At 38.2% G+C, this 19,125-nt stretch overlaps 1 protein-coding gene across 1 annotated transcript in view; it reads left to right on the forward strand.

Moving 5' to 3' along the window:
* The window catches only part of LOC136856730 (uncharacterized), a 216,644-nt gene extending 205,993 nt beyond the window's left edge, over positions 1-10,651 (forward strand). Inside the window, exon 7 of the mRNA XM_067134811.2 lies at positions 10,182-10,651. Within this exon, the coding sequence (XP_066990912.2) occupies positions 10,182-10,651 (470 nt within the window). The remainder of the gene's footprint in view (positions 1-10,181) is intronic.
* Positions 10,652-19,125: the final 8,474 nt, after the last annotated feature.

Genomic DNA, 19,125 nt, shown 5'->3' on the forward strand with positions numbered 1-19,125 from the left:
TGCATACCCAATAAAAGTGCAGGATTGACCTCTCGGAAGACTATTAACCAATAATATTTTGTTTTATTTTGACCAATTAAATTTATGTTCTTTTCTTGCTGACACCAAGTTAATTTAAGAATTTCTAGAAACATCCCAATCTGATGCAACAGGATGCGACTTGCGTTGAAAATGGCATGTGTACCACACTGTACTCAAAAAGTTTCCATGAAGTCTTGAAGATGAAAAATTAAATGAATAAATGATCAGAATTTTAAAATTTAGAATAAACCATTTTCCAACTGTCACAATGATGATGATGAATTTTGAGTTGGAGCTTTAGCTGTCAGGTGTTGCAGTTCGAATGTGTGATCCCAATGCAGAAGTAAATGCATAGGTTCTCTTTGCTGAGTGATGACAAAATGTAGGAATTCCAGTGATAGAAGAAAAAATATAAGATACTTTAGTATTAATTTGCAACTTTGTTGTAAGATTAGATTTAAGTGATGTGCCAAACAGTGTACAAATACTGTTCTTTTTTAGAGTCCATTTAAATGGCCAAACATCATGCTTGCACCATCATAACTCTGTCGTACTAATTTGTACCTGTAGCCAAATGGTCCCAAGAGTTATCCAATAGAGCAATCAAAGTTTCTGATGGTCTGTTGGCACTTAAATCATAGAAACCTAACAAATGCTCCATTACAGCTCCATCAGCATTAATCAACCTCACTATTACAGAACACTGAGACATCTGTGTGATATCTGTCATATCATATACCTGAACAGAAAAAATTGCACGGATTCCAGTTCAGTTTTTAGAAAATCATTGATGTAGTCTGAAATGCATTCATTTATATATTTTTTGATTCATCACCGAACACACATTTTATTTCTACAGGACTCCTTGATACCAGCAACGTAAACACCTTAATATTGTTGTTTCATCGCAACCATGAAATGCTAATTCTTACTTACTTAATTATTATTACTTATTATTACAATCACTAACTGTAGGAAAAATTCTCTTAAAATGTACATTTTCATTGAACTGTACAGTATATAGTCTAGCATTTCCCTACAGGGGATCTGAAATTGTTTAGTTTATTTTCTGGGTTGAACAGTGTTGTTGTTTTCTGTACATTACATACAGAAAATAAACTAAATAATTCTACACACCGTGGAAGCTTCACCTCTAGGATCTGAAATTGTGTTTTGATTTCTTTTTAAAATTTTGAAAAGGGAAGTTTTGGAAAGGGATTGGAAGTAAGACACTTCGTGGAGGTTATAAATTATACTGGAGTGGACAGGAGAAGGTAGCGAAAAATGGTGTTGGATTCTTAATTAACAAAGGGACTGATGCTACAGCTGAAGTTATCTGCAAAAGTGATAGAATCATTAAAATGTTCATGAAACTGGAGAACACTAAGTACACCATCATACAAGTGTATGCCCCACAGACAGGCTGCAGTGAGGAAGACAAAGATAAATTTTGGCAAGACCTGGAAGATACAGTTAATGAGGAAAATGTTATTGGAGATCTAAATGCGCAAGTTGGGGTAGACAGACTTGGGTACGAGAACATCATTGGTCCACATGGATTTGGACAAAGGAACCCACAAGGAGAACAACTATTAGATCTGTGCAGAAGAAATGATCATATAATCAAAAATACATTCTTTAAAAAAAGAGACAGTCACAGAATAACAAGGTACAGTTGGGATGGCCAGTATAGAACATTGATTGACTACGTAATCACAAATAAAGATGGTGGCAGGTACATCACAGATGTAAAGGTCATCCCTAGTGAAAGCATGGACAGCGACCACAGATTGTTGGTAGTAGACTTCAAACATAAGACAAATGAAACGCAGAAACTTATTACGAAAAAACCAAGGATTAAAACTTGGAAGTTGCAAGAAGTCCAAATAAAGGAAGAATACAAACTAAGGATTCAACAGAGTTTGCCGAAGTGTGAAGTAACCAGCATTAATGAAGAATGGAAGGCCTTCAAAGACACCTTTGTGGGAGAAGCCAAAAACCTATGTGGAGTTACAAGTTCTATCAAAAGAAAAAAAGGAGACACCATGGTGGAATGATAGAGTGAAAACAGCGGTGAAAGAAAGAAACCAAATAAAGAAGGCACTGGATAAGGAAAAACAAAAATAGGGACAAGAACGAAATGAACAAGAAATACAAAGACTTCAAGGAGTATACAGGAACAAGAAACTTGCTGTAAAGAACATTGTAAGGGAAGAAAAAGAGAAGAAATGGAATGAGTTTGCAGACGAACTGGAAGAGGACAGTAGAGGAAATATGAAATTGCTATACAGAGTAGTGAAAAACAAGCGAAGGGATCAAGAGACCATAAAAGCAATAGAACGTGATGATAGAACTCTGGCACAAGAAGAGGGAGAAATTAAACAAGAACTCAAGATCTATTTCGAAAAGCTGCTGAATGGAGATACAGAAAACATAACAACGGATAGAGGAGAGCCAAGTCAAGGAACCACAACTGAACCACCAATTACGTGGCTTGAGGTTGAAAATACGCTCAAGAGCATGAAGAAAGGAAAGGCAGTGGGCATAGATGAACCAAGTGCAGATATGCTTAAAGCAGCAGGAATTCCAGGAATCCAATAGTTCTACAGACTGCTCAACAAGATACAGTATGGGAGGAAAATACTATTCCTGAGGACTGGAAGATGGGCATCATTGTACCTTTGTTCAAGAAAGGAAGCCGACGAAAATGTACTAATTACCGTGGTATCACACTACTGTCTCATGTTCTGAAAATATTGGAAAAAATAATAGAGACCAGAATCAGAGATATTGTTGAACCAACTTTGGAAGAAGAGCAGTATTGTTTCAGACCAGGAAGGTCAACTACAGACCTTATATTTGCAATTAGGATGCTAATGGAAAAATACTGGGAGAAGAACAAGCCTTTATTTCTAATATTTTTGGACATTGAGAAAGCATACGATAGTGTACCAAGGGAAAGAATTTGGCAATGCATGAAAGAACTTCAAATGCGAGACAGCCTCATAGACAAAGTGAAAATGTTGTATAGTGGGAACAGAAGCTGTATTCAAGTAGGATGTGGTTTGTCGGACTGGTTTGAAACAAAGAGAGGAATGCAGCAGGGCAGCTCATTGTCACCACTTCTATTTATTATTGTAATGGATGTAGTAATGAAATCTATTAAACGGAAAGAACATGGAGATATCAAAGCCTTCACATTTGCAGATGATGTTGCGATCTGGAGTGACTCAGAAGAGGAATTGGGAGAGAGAATACAAAGCTGGAATGAGGAGTTTAAGAAATATGGTTTAAACATCAGCAAGACCAAGACGGTGGTGATGAAAGTGTGTGGGGAAGGAGCAGAACCAATAGTCATGTTAAATGAAGCTCAACTGGACAGTGTTCCAGTTTTCAAATACTTGGATAGCGTTATATCAAATGACAACCTAACAAAACATGAGGTGAACAATCAAATCAATAAGGCAACACAATTTTACCACCAGGTAAGACACCTGCTGTGGGATGAGCAAATACCCATGAAAACAAAAATGACATTGTACAAGTCCTATTATACACCAATTCTTACATACAGTCTTGAAATCACAACACTGGCCAATAGAGATAATTCCAAACTTCAGGCAGCTGAAATGAAATTCCTACGCACTATGATCCAGAAAACCAGGAAAGACAAGATTAGGAATGAGAAAATTAGAGAAGAATTAGGAATAAATGATTCTCTCCTGAATAAGATTCAGATATCAAGACTGAAGTGGTTTGGTCACATGAAGAGGATGCCAGTAAATAGAACTGCAAGGAAGGAATTTGACAGAAAGGTAGAAGGAAGATGATCCGTGGGAAGGCCACGAAGGAAATGGATAGATTTAGTTAAGAGCGATGTACTGCTGAGAGGTCATGACTGGGACAAGTTGGTGGAGGAAGAATGGTACAAGGACAGGATGAGATGGAGGAGGCTCATATACCACACCCGGGAAACTGGAGATGGTTTAGGATGATGATGATGATGACCTGGTACTTTAAATGCTCTACCAAATATGAGTGTTTGTGTAATGGTCGTGTTATATTCAACAACCAAAAAATCTTTGTCTTTTCCAAATATTTCTTTTATTACTAAAAAGCAAGCATGGCCAACAAAACAATTCCTTCAGAGATGAAAAGGAGCACAACCATGGGAATTCCTTAAATCACAACCATCTGAAATTAAAACCGTAATATAGTTCACTTTTTATTTTATATTTGTAGAGATTCAGTAGCTCACACACAGTTTAAAACTTCCTTCATCTTACCAATGTAAAATGGTGTTTCTAATAAAACACACACTGTATCATAAATAGGATTCATATTTCAAATAGCACAGCATTAATAAAGAAGGAAGTGCTCCACACTGGAAGAAGAAACATAAATCTTTCTCACTACTTCACTACATGTCACTCTGCAGGACAAACTGTAGCGGGTGACATGGTTGTCATAGCAAACATTGAGCTAAGCTCCATCTACAGAGGTTGAGCAGCATGAAAAGAAGACTTACTTCACCTCTCCATGGTCAGAATCACACAGTGCTTACTGCCAGATCAGTAAGGAGTTCCATGCTGTACAAATATATGTTCCTATTAAAACCTTCTTCTTAGGACACCATCTGCCCACAAAGGTTGGCAATCAAATTTTATGATTACTTGCTAAACAGTAGCTCAGAAGATTTTAATAGAAGTTCGTCCATACCAGTGGCACAAGTCTTTCAGCCAGGATTTTCTCTGTCTCCCCACAGATTGTCGTCCTTCAATTCCCCTCTCATGATGTGCCCAGTGTACAGGAGCTTTCGCTCCTTGCTGGTTGTTATAAGCTTCTTTTTCTTTTTTTTCTTATTTAATAAGTTCTCTTCCTTTCTACCCAGGATATTCGAAGCATTGTTCTGTACTGACATTATGAAAGCTCCAATTTGCCTCTTCAGCAAAGGGCTGAGCCTCCAGTATTTAAAACCATACAGAAAGACAGGGAAAACATTGCATCGCAACATCCAAACTTAGAGCAGAAGGTATTGTACTCTTGAACAGATTTTTGGATTGCCAGTTATGGGTAAGATTTCATCACATGATTGGCTCAGTGGCTTAGCTGATGGTGCTCTTCACTGGAAAGAATGAGTTTCAAATTCCAGTCGATCTTGGGTTGATGATTATGATTATTGTTGTTTAAAGGGGCCTAACATCGGCCCCTAATGGTACAAAATGAGACGAAATGAAATGAAAAATTAAAAGCACAAAATCCTCCACTGACCAGAATTTGATGGTGATGATGATAATGATGCTTGTTGTTTAAAGGGGCCTAACATCTAGGTCATCGGCCCCTAATGGTACGAAATGAGACAAAATGAAATTACAAATTTAAAGTCCAAAATCCTCCACTGAGGGTGGATGATGGACGGACGGATTGCCATCATGAAACAAAACACTACTATGAAAGCATAAGAAGAGACTGCAGCAAATTCATATAAACTACCAACCCAACAAAACCAATTCACATACCTGACTTCAACCACATGGCTAATACGACTTCCACACAAAACTCATCAAAACAACTCAACTCTCACTCACAAGACTGCCTCTTTATATATTGGTAGCAAAAGATCTTAGAGGTCTACGCTAATTAGGAACTAATATTTAGAGATTTATTGCGTGGCCAGGCTTCTAGAAGGATATACATAACATGTTTTTCTCATAAATTCGAGATCTCCAATAGCCTAGCTACAATGTATAAAAGTTTCTACAACTATCTAGTGCCAAAGATACATTGTTCTGGATATTACAGTGTGTCGCACAATGTTACCTTGGATTATACATCATATATACAGGTAATTCAGGTAATAAATTATATACCATTAGTTACATGTTCTTACATTAAATAAACTCATATTAATATATATACAGCGCATGTTCCATGACATAACCTCACAAATAATACGATCATCTGTGCATAACTACGTAAATAATAATACTAATAAATGTATGTAAAAACTTCATAGCCATACCTCACAAGTCATAATAATAATAATAAGAAGAAGAAGAAGAAGAAGAAGAATATTGTTTCCAAGTTATATTAATTTATTACACTTGCGTCAATTTTCATCTCAAAAATCACATGGAGTCAGGAAGGGCATCTGGTCTTAAACCCCCGACCAAAACCAGAATGAGCCGGGATAAGCTAAAGAAAGAAAGAAAAATTCCAATACATCTGAGGATCAGTGGTAGAGTTTCAACCTTCAGATCCCAAGATCACAGTTTCAAACCTAGCAAGGGCCGTCGGATTGTTAAAGAGTGGAAGAAAGACCACTTGGCATTCCATGACATACAACGTTGGCATGTAAGAAATTTCTGGTGACACATGCAGAGTTTACCCAACAACATAAATGTAAGAAACCGTAGCTGTAGGTCGCCAGATTGCTTTACTTTCTGGCACAGTCTTCAATATGGTAGCAAGGCTGTATGATTAAAAATGAAAACATTTTGGAAAATAATCACAGACCATCTGTGTAATAGCAGATGTGGGAATGAGTAACAGTTCATGTCATAAGATGCAACGTGCATTGGATTACTGCAAAATTTATTCTAGCCTATAGTTGAACAGAACTAAGCATAAGCAGAAATAGGTCAAGACACCTTGGATTGGTCAAATGAGGAAGGTGAATAAACTCTGGTATATTCGTTTACGGGTATGACATTGAAACCTAATGACAATCACCGTAATGGGTTAGAAAGGCATCACTGAGACTTAGAAAAGCACAACAAACTTGCTCATAAGCGAAGATGATGTTGATCACTTTTTGATTAGAATGGTGGTCTTGTTTATAATCCTAGTAATAAACCATCCATAAACATAATATTTGGCAATAATGTGCCATTTGAGGGAGACGATAGGAAGATGTGCCTCAAATGTAAATTTATAAAATTTGGTTACTCCATTGTCAATATTCTTGCACATTCAACACCCCTATTAACCTGATCTGGGACTTACAGATTTCTTTCTCTTCCCTACATTTGTACACCTTCTTGAAAGGATGTAATTTCCTGATGTTAAGAGAAAGAAAATACATAGAAAATTTGCCATGGAGACTGTGAACCAACCCACAAATGCATTTCCAGAACACATTTTAACATTGCTAGAAGGTTGGGTACCAGTGGAGGCAATACTTCAAAAGGTACCGGTATAAATGTAGTTAAGTTGTATAATGAATGGCAAAGTTTGTTTTTGTTTTAGACTGACCTTATATGATCTGTCTAAATATGAGGGTAAATTTTGTCATCCATGTTGTTTGGGTCACCAATCCATAGACTGGTTTGATGCAGCCCTCCATGCCACCCAATCTTGTGCTAAATTTTTCATTTCTACATAACTACTACATCTACTCTAATTTGTTTGTCATATTCATACCTTGGTCTAACCCTGCTGTTTTTACCTCCTACACTTCCCTCATAAACTAAATGAACAAGTCCTGGGTGTCTTAAAATGTGTCCTATAATTCTGTCTCTTCTTCTGGTCATAATCCATCAAATCGTTCTCCTCTCACAAATTTGATTCAGTATCTCTTCATTCATGATTCGATATACCCATCTCACCTTCAGCATTCTTCTTTAACACCACATTCCAAAAGCTTCTATTCTCTTTCTTTCCGAGCTAGTTATCGTCCAGTGTCATCCATATGCACTGTACAAGAATATTGTCAATTTGTATATTATTTGAGGTTGGTGAGTTTTAATGAGTTTTTCATTTTTTTCTTTCCCATTAATGCGTTTATTTTCCTCACTGAGCAGCTGTTCCCTGAGAAGACAGCCAATTTATAACTGCATGCATTCCAAATACATCTTATGGAATGGGTGATATTTTAAGTAACTGATGGTGTGGTTCTTGAAAGTCTGCTTTTGTTCATGGTCAAGTTTATTAACAGTTTGTTAATTGTGACTATTTTTTTAATGGTCATTGCTGTATTTCATTGTCTATCTGACCAGCAATTTGGAAGAGATATGTAAATGATACATTTATGTCATGGAGTGAAAGTCTTGTGAACGGCAGAAGCGGCACCTTCCAAATTGCTCCATTATGGAGCCGAAGTCAAATGGATGTTCTGGTGAAGAATTACTACTACTACTAAAATGTTTTCATTCCTCCTCTGAAAGGGGAGGTGGGCCTCTTAGATGGTGATGCCGTCTTTCAGGCCGGGAGATTTGTTACAGTGAAGGAGATGCTCGGAGAAGTTGAGGGAGTTGGCGGCCGTGGGCTATACTATTTACTGTCCCGGCATTCGCCTTAGTGCAGGAGAATGGAAAACCATTCTCAGGACAGCCAACAGTCGGGGCCAGCCATAAGGTCCAACCCTGTCCTGTCTCCCGAATGCAGAAGCATGGAGCCACGGTAGAGCCGTGGCCACTTCTCCTCTGCTCAGTTGGCCGGCCAGAGTGCATAGAGTGCAGAGCTATTGGACCACGGACCAGCCGTAGTCACTTGACGGCCGAGGCCCACTCTGCATCTACCGACACTGGTGCTTATTGCAAACCTACTCTGAGAGAATTATTTGTCCTTCCACCAGACACAAAAGAGATCCTCACAATTATCACCGGAAGAACACAGTAATCAGTAATACTGAATTCCAGAAGGAACATCAATCAATCCTCACAGAGAGATATGTGAATTCATTCTCTAAATTCACATACCACAACATGAATGGGTACTTGTTTACTATAGAACAAATCAAAATATATTTTTTTAGCTTGAAGATGCCAAAAGAAGACTAAGCTGTAGCAGCTATTACATTGTGGTGTTGTTAGATACTCCATTTCCTTGTATTTCATTCACATTAAGTAGAACATAAGGAATATCTGTCTAAATTAACCAGACAAATCAACAATAGCTTAAGATGCTTTATTTTTGTGTGTTGGTGTCATATTCAAGGTTGTTTCAACTTCTTTCACAGTTACAAAGTCTAATCCATACAGATATGAAGATCAATGACGGAAATATGTAATATTCCTAATAATTTTAGCAGGGACACTGACTATAAGTGATTCCTGGCTGCCTTCCAATAAATATACAAAAAGGTAGTTCTTTCTCACTTCCTTGTTGTCTCTCCTGTGGGTGGGAGCAGTTGAATACATCCATGGTAACCCCTGCCTGTTGTAAGAAGTGACTAAAAGGGGACCCCAGCAGCTTGTGGGAGCATGGGTTGGTGACTACAGGGCTTCTGAGTTTGGCATTGCTTCCACTTATGCCAGGCTCCTCGTTTTCGTCTCTGTTGATCATTTCTTGTTTCTTTCTAACCCTAACAATATTGGGTTTACAAGGCGTAGGGAGTCTTTCTTTTTTCATGCCAATCATGGCCCTTCCCTATCTTTTTCCAATCCTTCATTCATCAATCCTTTCATTTTCACCCTTGATTAGTGCTATTAGGGGATAGTTGCCCAGTTGTATGCTTTTATTTTACTTTTTTTTTTTAATTTCTGTCCTTTACTCTGTAGTTTCATAGTCCAGAGCACATTCAGAACCAATGATCTGGAATATCTCCTGAGCATTAGTATATTCATTATTTTCAAACTGTAAAAGCAGCTTTTCAGATGTACAACCAATAACATTATTAATATTTTCATTATTCTTACAGTAATGTGGTAATATTTCTCCTTTTAAACTATCTCTTTATCATGTACATGTGGTAAATTTAATCCCTTCCAATAATACAGAATAATGTGGTAATTTTCTTCCAAGATTTCCTTTCCTCATCAGAACTTACGACTATGTCATGCTGTTCACCCTTTTGGGGATGGTTGTCTTGTACTGCTTCTTAAAACAATAATCACCACTAGTTAACCCTTTCCTCCTTTTCTGATTGTAGTGAAAGTATTTTCATTGAGAAAACATGTTATGTAGAATAGTATTGGTATTCTGTCAAGGACATGGCAATTCATAGGCTTTTAAAGCAATTAGCCAGTAATATTTCAGTGTGTTAGGTCATGTTCAGCATATAGCACATAGCAAAGTGATGTGAAGTACAGAACAAAAATGGCCAACTGAACACAACCTAATACGTTGAAAGTTTATTTTTAGTACAACATGGTCATGAAAATTAAGTAATATTGCATTTAAATATAAAAGTAAAAGAGTACTGTACTTTATTTTTGTAGGTGAAGAATATACAAATAAAGATGGTACCAGAGAAGTGAACAACGATCATTCAACTCATGATTGGATGGAGAACATTTCAAAACACGAAGATGAGAGGCAGCATTTGAAACAGGTTGCTGAATTGCCTCCAAGCAAGTTTGAAGTCAGAGCACACTTGCGTACTCTTCTCCAGGTAAAATCAGAGGATGGTCATAAGAAGATCCGTGCAATTGGCCATGACTTGGGAGAAACCATATATGACTATAAGGAATTAGAACAATCTGAATCTATTAATCAAGATAATGTGCTATCTATGCGAGTAGGGAATGGAGATGAGATTGAGAAAGAAATATTGAAAGAACTTGTGGATCAACCTTATGAAGTCAAACTTCAGAAAAAATCCTCAGGAATGAGTCTGTTGACTAGAAAACCATCATTTGTATGCATTATAATGGGTACTGTATCAACAATAAAAAACATAAATAAATAACTTATTATTCTTTATAGTCTCCAGTAATAAAGTAATACAATTATGAGATTCGCAAATTAAAGTTGAAACTATGAGGTTACAGAAACAGACGAACAGAGTTCAATAATCACGTATGTGCTTTCAGCATCTCTAAAAGTACCCACTGTACCGTATTTACCACTTAATGGTGATATTTAAATGGGTATGACTTTGCTTCTTTTGCCACCAAATGGTTTTATATATCCTTTCTGCTATGTCAGTTATGTGCTGTGGTTCAGTACTGAAACATCTTATGTAGTAAGCATTTTGATATAAAACTCTATATCATACCAGAAACTGCGATTAGTATAAAACTACTAATCATCATCTCCTTAGCGTTGTCCCACAGGTTCAGGGTCCAGTCGTTGGATCTTCGATCGCCACTTCACTCTGTTTTGGGCATCTGTTGGCTGTTTGCCACAGATTTTAAAGTCTGTGTTGATGGAGTCCTCCCATCTTTGCTTACCTCTGCCTAGGACGCTGGTCTTCAATCTTATAGTGGTAGGATATGTTTGGGAATCGTTCAGGTGCTGCTCTCAAGATGTGTCCAGACCATCATAACCATCCTTCTCACATTTTTTCATGGATAGGGGTGATGCCAAACTCTCTTCTCAGTGTGTCATTATGAATATGATCTCAAAGGGAGACTCCCAGTGTGCAGCGAACTATTCATATTTTCATGACATGAAGACAGTGTTTGGCAGTTTTGGTTGTTAGCCAACACTCTGTTCCATACAACACCACAGGAGAGATGACAGGTCTGTAGAACTTCAATTTCAGATGGATAGGCATCTTTTGGTAACATAGTGTTCTGTGATATCCCTCTACTTCTTCCATGTCGCATTCACCCTTGCTCGCACGTTGCCAGGAATGTCGCCATTGTTCTTCAGACAGGAACCCAAGTGCCACAAGAGATGGTCTTTGTCAAGTCCCAGTTGCTGACTTAGATGGTACCAGCAGCTAGGCTGTCTCCATATACTTTGGTTTTCATGATGTTGAGGTGGAGTCCGAACTGCAAAAGTCAATCAGTCCACGCCTGGACCTATCGTTCCAGTTCTTCCCTAGTTGTTGCCACAAGCATTTCATCAGCAGCATGGAGCAAGGTCCATGGAACATCCTAATGTAAATCGCACATAATGGTATCCATAACAAGAATAAAGAGGAGTAGTGACAGTACAGAACCCTGGTGGATGCCAACTCTCACTGGCAAGTTATTGAAGGTGCCACCTGAGCACCTCATGTGGCTGGTGGTATTCCAGTAAAGCATGCATACCCAGTTGATGAGCAGTTCTGGAATTCCACGCTCTCATACGGCATACAAAATGAGCTGATGGAGAACACGTCGAAAGTCTTCTCAAGATCAATGAAGGCTATATGTAATGGCTTCCCCTTTTCCCGTGTGTGTCTCTAACAGCATGCATGTGGCAAAAGTTGCTCCTGTGGTACCAGATTCTTTGACAAATCGACACTGGTTGATACAGAGATTAACAATGCTGTAAAGGCAATGGTGTAAGATTCGCTGAAATATTTTAAACGTGTGATATAGGAGATGAATGGGGCAGTAGTTTGAATATAGTGGTGGATCACCCTTGTTCTTAAATATGGATACTGTAATATTTGAAACCCTGTAGGCAGGAACTTTTCCTGTGTCAACCATGACTAAATTAAAGCGTAAGCCACAGGACCTTGAAGATCCTTTAACTTCCACATGTCTGCTGGAAGATCATCAGGTTTAGGAGCTTTCCGGTTTTTCATGTTGTCAATGGCATTCTTCACCTTGGCTGAAGTGGCGCAAAAATATGACCAGTATATGTCTGACCATTGGGGATAGGTGGGTGTGGAAACTCAGTGTTTGAAATTTCATTAAAATGCTCTTGCCAGCGTTTTAAGATCGCAGTTTTTTGTTCAATAGTCACTTCCCATCCTTGTCCTTCACGCACTTGTAGGGCTGAATATCTTTTGCTGCCTTGACCAGTGTCTTTGCGAGATGATAGATTTTCTTCTCCTACTCCTTCCTTTGTCTCCAATTGTTGTTACAGATCACAGTAGATCAGCTCGTGCTGCTGCAACTGTTCTCTTGGCTTCCTTCAGCAGTTGGTGTACTTCAATCAGTTTTCACCAGTTTTCTTGGCATACCACACCTTGAATGCCGCCTTCTCCTGCACCTTCTCTTTTACCTGATCCATCTACAGCCATGCTGCTGTCCACATTTTTCAACTCCCAGTGTTTCCTTTGTGCCAGTGATGATGGAGCTCGAAGTTATGTGTTGTCTAGTGAATCCGGAATGATATTAGTAAAAGTTACGGTGCTTGTAATGGTCTCCTTATGCTCATGGAATTTTGCACCATTTGATTGTTTTGTGACCTTCTGTGCCACATCTCTTCTGCACAACAACTTCCACATCAGCAAAAAGCAGCTTTTGCTGAGGGAGGCAGGCATTCAGATGGAATGACTTTTGTATCAACCATAGCAGGAAAGTCTTGTTTCTGCACTAGGATGAAGTTAGTTTGCCTGTTGTTATTGCCATTGATGTAAGTGATCAGATTGCTGGTCCATTTTTTGAAAAACGTGTTGGTGAGGAGGAGATTGCTAGTTTCAACAAAGTCAAGAATTTGACTTCTGTCATCATTCCCGTGCCATATCCGTTGCTTCCATGACATTAAGATCCATCCCTGTCGCTCCCTACATGTCCATTCAGGTCACCACAGAGGAGTCTGACTCTATAGCTAAATGGTTAGCATGCTGGCCTTTGGACACACTGGTCCCGGGTTCGATTCCCGGCAGGGTTAGGAATTTTAACCACCATTGGTTAATTTCATTGGCACGGGGACTGGGTGTATGTGTCGTCTTCATCATCATTTCATCCTCATCACGACGCACAGGTCGCCTACGGCCGTCAAATCAAAAGACCTACACCTGGCGAGCCGAACATGTCCTCGGACACTCCCAGCACTAAAAGCAATACGCCATTTCATTTTTTTTTTTTACCACGGAGGAGTAGCAATTCTTCCATGGGGCACGATGAGACGTGATTAAATAGCTTATTCCAAAACTGGTCTTCCTTCTCTTCATCACAACCAGTTTGGGGGGCATAGGCAGAGAAAACATGCAGGCAGCAGTTATCAGTGTCAATGATGAGAGACACTAGGCAGTCAGAATGTCTACGCACTTTTGCAACTTGGCTGCGGAGCTCTGAGTTTACGACAATGGCCACTCTTCTACTTCTGGTCGCACCATGGTAAATTAGTTTCTAGCCTTGACCAATGTTGCATGATTTACCTTTCCATCTTGTCTTCTGTAAGCAAGTGATGTCCACATGATGGCATTTAAGTATCTCTGCCAGTTCACAGCTTCGTTCAGTGAGTGTACCTATGCTGAGTGGTGATGCCGAGTGATTTCTCTTTTGTATGGAGTAACTTCTTTAACCAACACTTGTCGTAGGACAGGTATCCTAATTATGATAAAACCTTCAATACTCGTATTTTGAAGTTTTAAGATGAGCCGAAAGTATTATGTTATTATATTTATGTTTCATATCCATGGACGTATAACGTGAATATGCTTATCCTGGTTAACATAGCAACGGACGTACGGACACACAGACTTCCAATATGGTGTCAAGGAACTGCACCATTAGATCTCTGATGTGAAACATGTATAAATTCTATGTAGATTGTTTTAGAGAGCGATTGTTTTGTTTGGGATTCTCGAGAGAGGCACTGAATGTTTTCTTCTTCTGACAGGATAAGTTCGTAGTGATAATAAAGTTGTTTTAGAAATACGTAAAAGTGTTCTCGTGTGATATTTTTACTGCGTAAAATAGAAAATCGCATATAGAGAACGACACACTGTCCATGATTCGGTAGCCCTTGACCATATCTCTCATCAGTCAGGCAAGGTCAATGCATGTCACCTATGGGGAATGCCCTAGCATTTACAGTAAGTGGTAGTGACATCTCGATCCAGTGGTTGCAACAAGATTTACTGACTGGCTTGTCAACCCAGTCTGATGTTGGGCAGTTTAGAGCCACTGCCAACTGGCAATGAGGGCATTCCTAATGTGGAGTACAAATGCTTTTGGTAGCTGCTGTTTTGGACTGCAGACGGTACTTCTAATGAGATTTCAGTTGCACTTCCTCTATTGAGGGCCCTTTACACTCCGACAAGAGCTCATCCGCCCACTGCCATTGGCCATTGTAGGGAGTCAGGTTATCTTCTGCTGCCTGATACTCGGCGTTAAAGTGTTACAAATATAGCATTAGAATAATTCCATTAAATATACTTTGTCATTGTTAGCATAATTCTGAGGATGATAATGGAAATGGCTGTAAAGGTAGAAAAATTTCTTGTTTTATTGTATATATAATGAATTTGGTTTATAAGCTAAGCATGTTTCTTCCTATGGCAGAAGATATCCAGATATTCTGGAGTTATGTGCAATTAATTTCAGAATTCTAGCTTTTAGATGAAATCAATAAGTGTTAATCTAGCATTTGGTCCAGGGATATCAGGTTTTTTCTTAACAAAATCAGGTCTTTTTGTGAATGAAATTGACATTTTGAAACCTTAGATAATACTTATACTGTATATGTTAAGAATTATTCCCTTTTAATTATCCTTTTATGACGCCTATCCACTTTTTAAAAATCACAAAACAATTGCAACTTATAAATATTTTAAAACAAAATAAAGCTACATTGTACATTACTCATACTTCTGCTCGCTTTTTGAACTCCTCATCAGTTTGTTCCTTTCTTCTGTGTCAAGAAAACAACAAAACTAAGCATGTAAATGAATAGTTTGTCTTAACCACCAGTTCAGCTTCTAATGCTGCCAATGACAAATGGTCTCTCTCAGTTTGTTAGAAGTACCTCTACTGCATTCTTGCACTGATTGACAGGGAACTGATATCACCAACTACTGACTGTAGTGGAACATCGGGAATCATACTGAGAGCACCATTTTCATCATTTATTAATTTGACCCTTTTTAATTTTGACCAGTTTTACCATTTCCATGATGTCAGTTAAGTTGTCTTTACAATACAACCTTTTAATTCAAAACTTCACATTCTTCTAATGGACAATTAAAAGTAGATACTAAATTATATGAAATATTGTGTACTTTGGAGTAATCAGAATTTTTACTGATCCTGACTGTTTTGCTGGATAGATTTGGAAAAAACTGAGATATTTCTTTCATTCACAATATGCAAAATATTCCCCAGTTGCATATCCAGAATATCACATACAGGAGATCAGATATGCATTACTCTGGTGCGCAGTGTTTTTACTACAGGCCAGTGGTCGTTTGCTGCCTGTGGGATTGAGGTCAATAGTGGGGAAAAAACCCATACAAATTACACAAAGAATTACAAGTAGTTCATTACTTACCAAATTATGAAAGGAAGTGTTGAAACTGCCTGCCTTCATTCTGCCACACATTTTTGGTGCCTCATTAGAAAATTATTTCACTCACAGTAGTTTACGTTGAGGAATCCCAGGAATTTCCTGATGAATATTATGTTTTGTTTCTTGTACGGTGTGTGGATTTGTCTTGTACAAGTCATTTTTAAATTTACCCCAGAGATAATAATCGTGGGCAGATAAATAGAGACACAGAGAGAACTACAAGTCCCTAGTCTGAAGCAATACTGTTCTTCTCTCAGTTCTACTTCTACTTTAGCCTGAATTTGTCTCTCCAGAATCTTTTCAAAAATCTTTGCACAATAACATGTTAGATAGACCCTCCAATAGTTTTTACACTCCCTTCTACTTTGTTTCTTAAGAATACTGTTGGTACAGTTATTCCCTTCTTCCAGTCTTCTGGTATCTTCTCCTCTGTCCATACAACTCTCATCATCTGATGTAGCCAATGTTTCCCTACCTCTCTAGTTGCTCTCATCATCTCCACATTCACCTCATCCGAATCTCTTCCTTAGTGCTACTTCCACTTAGTCCCTTTTTGTATGTAATTCATCTTCATCCTCCTAAATTACTTCCTGGGAATCAAACCCAGGGTCTCTGGATAAGAGGCAGGGATACCCCTAAACAACTTTAGCCTTTAAGGGGAAATACAAGATAATTATCTCCCTTTTTTTAATGTGATATATTACATGTTCTAGTAAACAGACAGCAGGACCAGATGAGAAGAAAGTCTTATTTCTTATTTTAGTCCCATTCTTGGTTTCCTGTTTTTAGTCTTCAGTTTACCACAATTTCTTAGAGCCTAAATTATAAATCTGTTTTAATGTAAAATACATTTTTTTTTCAGAGGAACCACTTTGTCAAAAGTGATGCACAGACAGCTTTATGAGTAACCGTATAGCGCATGTGTGTACTCTTATGGTCAGTCACCATAAGTGTAACTTCAGAATGTGAAAAACAAGCCCATTTATATATTACACACTTCGTTTATTTGTGTATCTCAAACACTATATGGGCAAATAATAATTGTCCATTAGAATAATAATAATAATAATAATAATAATAATAATAACTATAAACATTTCATTGTTATAAAAAACCACATTCTATACACAATGCTTTCATGAAAACTGTTTAATATTTTTAAAATTACATGTCACAGAGCAATCCGAGAATATTTCAACTTTGTACCATGAAAGTAAAGATATACAGTAGAAGTCCGCTATAGCGAGTGTGGTGTATAACGAGAACCTCGTTATAACGATGTCTTTTGTCCGTCCCTTCAAAATTCCTATATAAAACTGTGTATTATCCTTCGGTTACAGCGAGTGACCTATCACTGACGCATCCGTTAGTACGAGCGATTATGCGCGCTCGATTTTTCCGTTGAAGCCGATATTTATGCGCCCAGTCATTATACTGCACGCGATCGATCATCTTCGATACCGTATCGTTTTCTCGCTATGCCCACTAGCGAGCTCTCTCGTCGACATTCGAAGGCAATCTCGGAGTCGATTAGTAATAGCCGTCGACTGTTCTTCCGCAAGGAAAATGAAAGAGGAGAACATGTTTTCGTAATAAATGCGTAAATAACGTGATCTACCACCATTGTTAACTCATTAAAGATAAACGCTGAATAAAAGACCGCTTAATTTGAATGCTAAATACCGCAATTAACTAAGAATGAGGTAGGCCTACACCTCAAGATATGGCAGTGTCCGTCATTGATTACGAGGTTAGTTTATATTTTCTCGCGTCCGTTAAATTACGGAAAGGCTATTATCATGTCAATTTATAGCGAGAAGGTTATCATTTCTCTACTGGCGCTTGAAGCATGTTTTCATTATACATACAGTGCAGATAAGTTAAGATATGTGACGCTATTTGTTTGAATAACAAAACTGAAACGTTTGCCACAAAATGCGATCAATCATCTTCGGTACGGTATAGTTTTCGCGCTATGTGCATTTGCGAGCTCTCTCGTCAACGTTCGAAGGCGATATTGGAATCGATTAGTAATACCCGTTGACTGCTGTTCTCTAAAGAAAATTCGAAATGAAAAAGGATAACACGTTTTCGTAATCAATGCGTAAATAACGTGGTCGATAGCAGTTGTTTACTCGTTAAAAATAAAGGCTGAAGTAAACGATATCTTAATTTTAATGGTATAGCGTATACCGGTAGCCTACTGAAATAAAGTAAGAATGTGATACACCTCAAGATATGGCAGGACACATCACTGATTTCAGAAAATAGTTTATATTTTCTCGCGTCTAGTTAAATTTCGGAAAGCTATTCCCATGTCAATTTTTAGCGAGTAGGTTTTCATTTCTCTACATGCGTTTCTAATAGGTTTTCTTGATACATAATACGGTTAGGTTAGGTAATGCCGTTTGAAGAAGAAAACTGAAATGTTTGCCACAGAAGCCTGTGGAGTTATACCGTATTTCTCCGAATTCAAGACGTTTTTTTTTTTTTCTCAGAATCTCATGTGAAAAATCAAGGGTCGTTTTGCATTCGCAGCCTGATAGTAATGAACACCACTGGCAACTACCGCAGTAACCACGCTGCTTGTTTCCACCCTCGCGCGCGCACACACAAAACTCGTTGACAATAAACGACCGCCTATTTATCATAGCCTACATCGCTAGCCGCGGCGACCTGTTGTACAGTGCCTATGTGTACGTCACTGGATCTCGGGAAATAGTGAAGAGAGAATGACATTCTATTACGGTATCCTCTACAAAAACGTTTCTCAAATCTGCAGAATGGCATCAAAACATGCGAGCCTTCGAATTCCTAGAAAGGCCACGGCTACTCAGTAGCAGGGTTATAACGCATCTGCTGTACCTGACGCATAGTAAAATTAAGTTTTATAGACAGCAGGAATATTTTCGTGATGGATCGTTGTATTGTAAAGATTTGTGGAACAGGTACTGCCGGCAAATTTTCAACGGGTTCTCGTCGATGTTATGATGACAATTTTAAGTTGATGGCTATTAAACATTCGGAAATGTATAATAATTGTGC

The sequence above is a fragment of the Anabrus simplex genome, chromosome 1 (assembly GCF_040414725.1).
Source record: "Anabrus simplex isolate iqAnaSimp1 chromosome 1, ASM4041472v1, whole genome shotgun sequence".
Taxonomy (NCBI): Eukaryota; Metazoa; Arthropoda; class Insecta; order Orthoptera; family Tettigoniidae; genus Anabrus; species Anabrus simplex.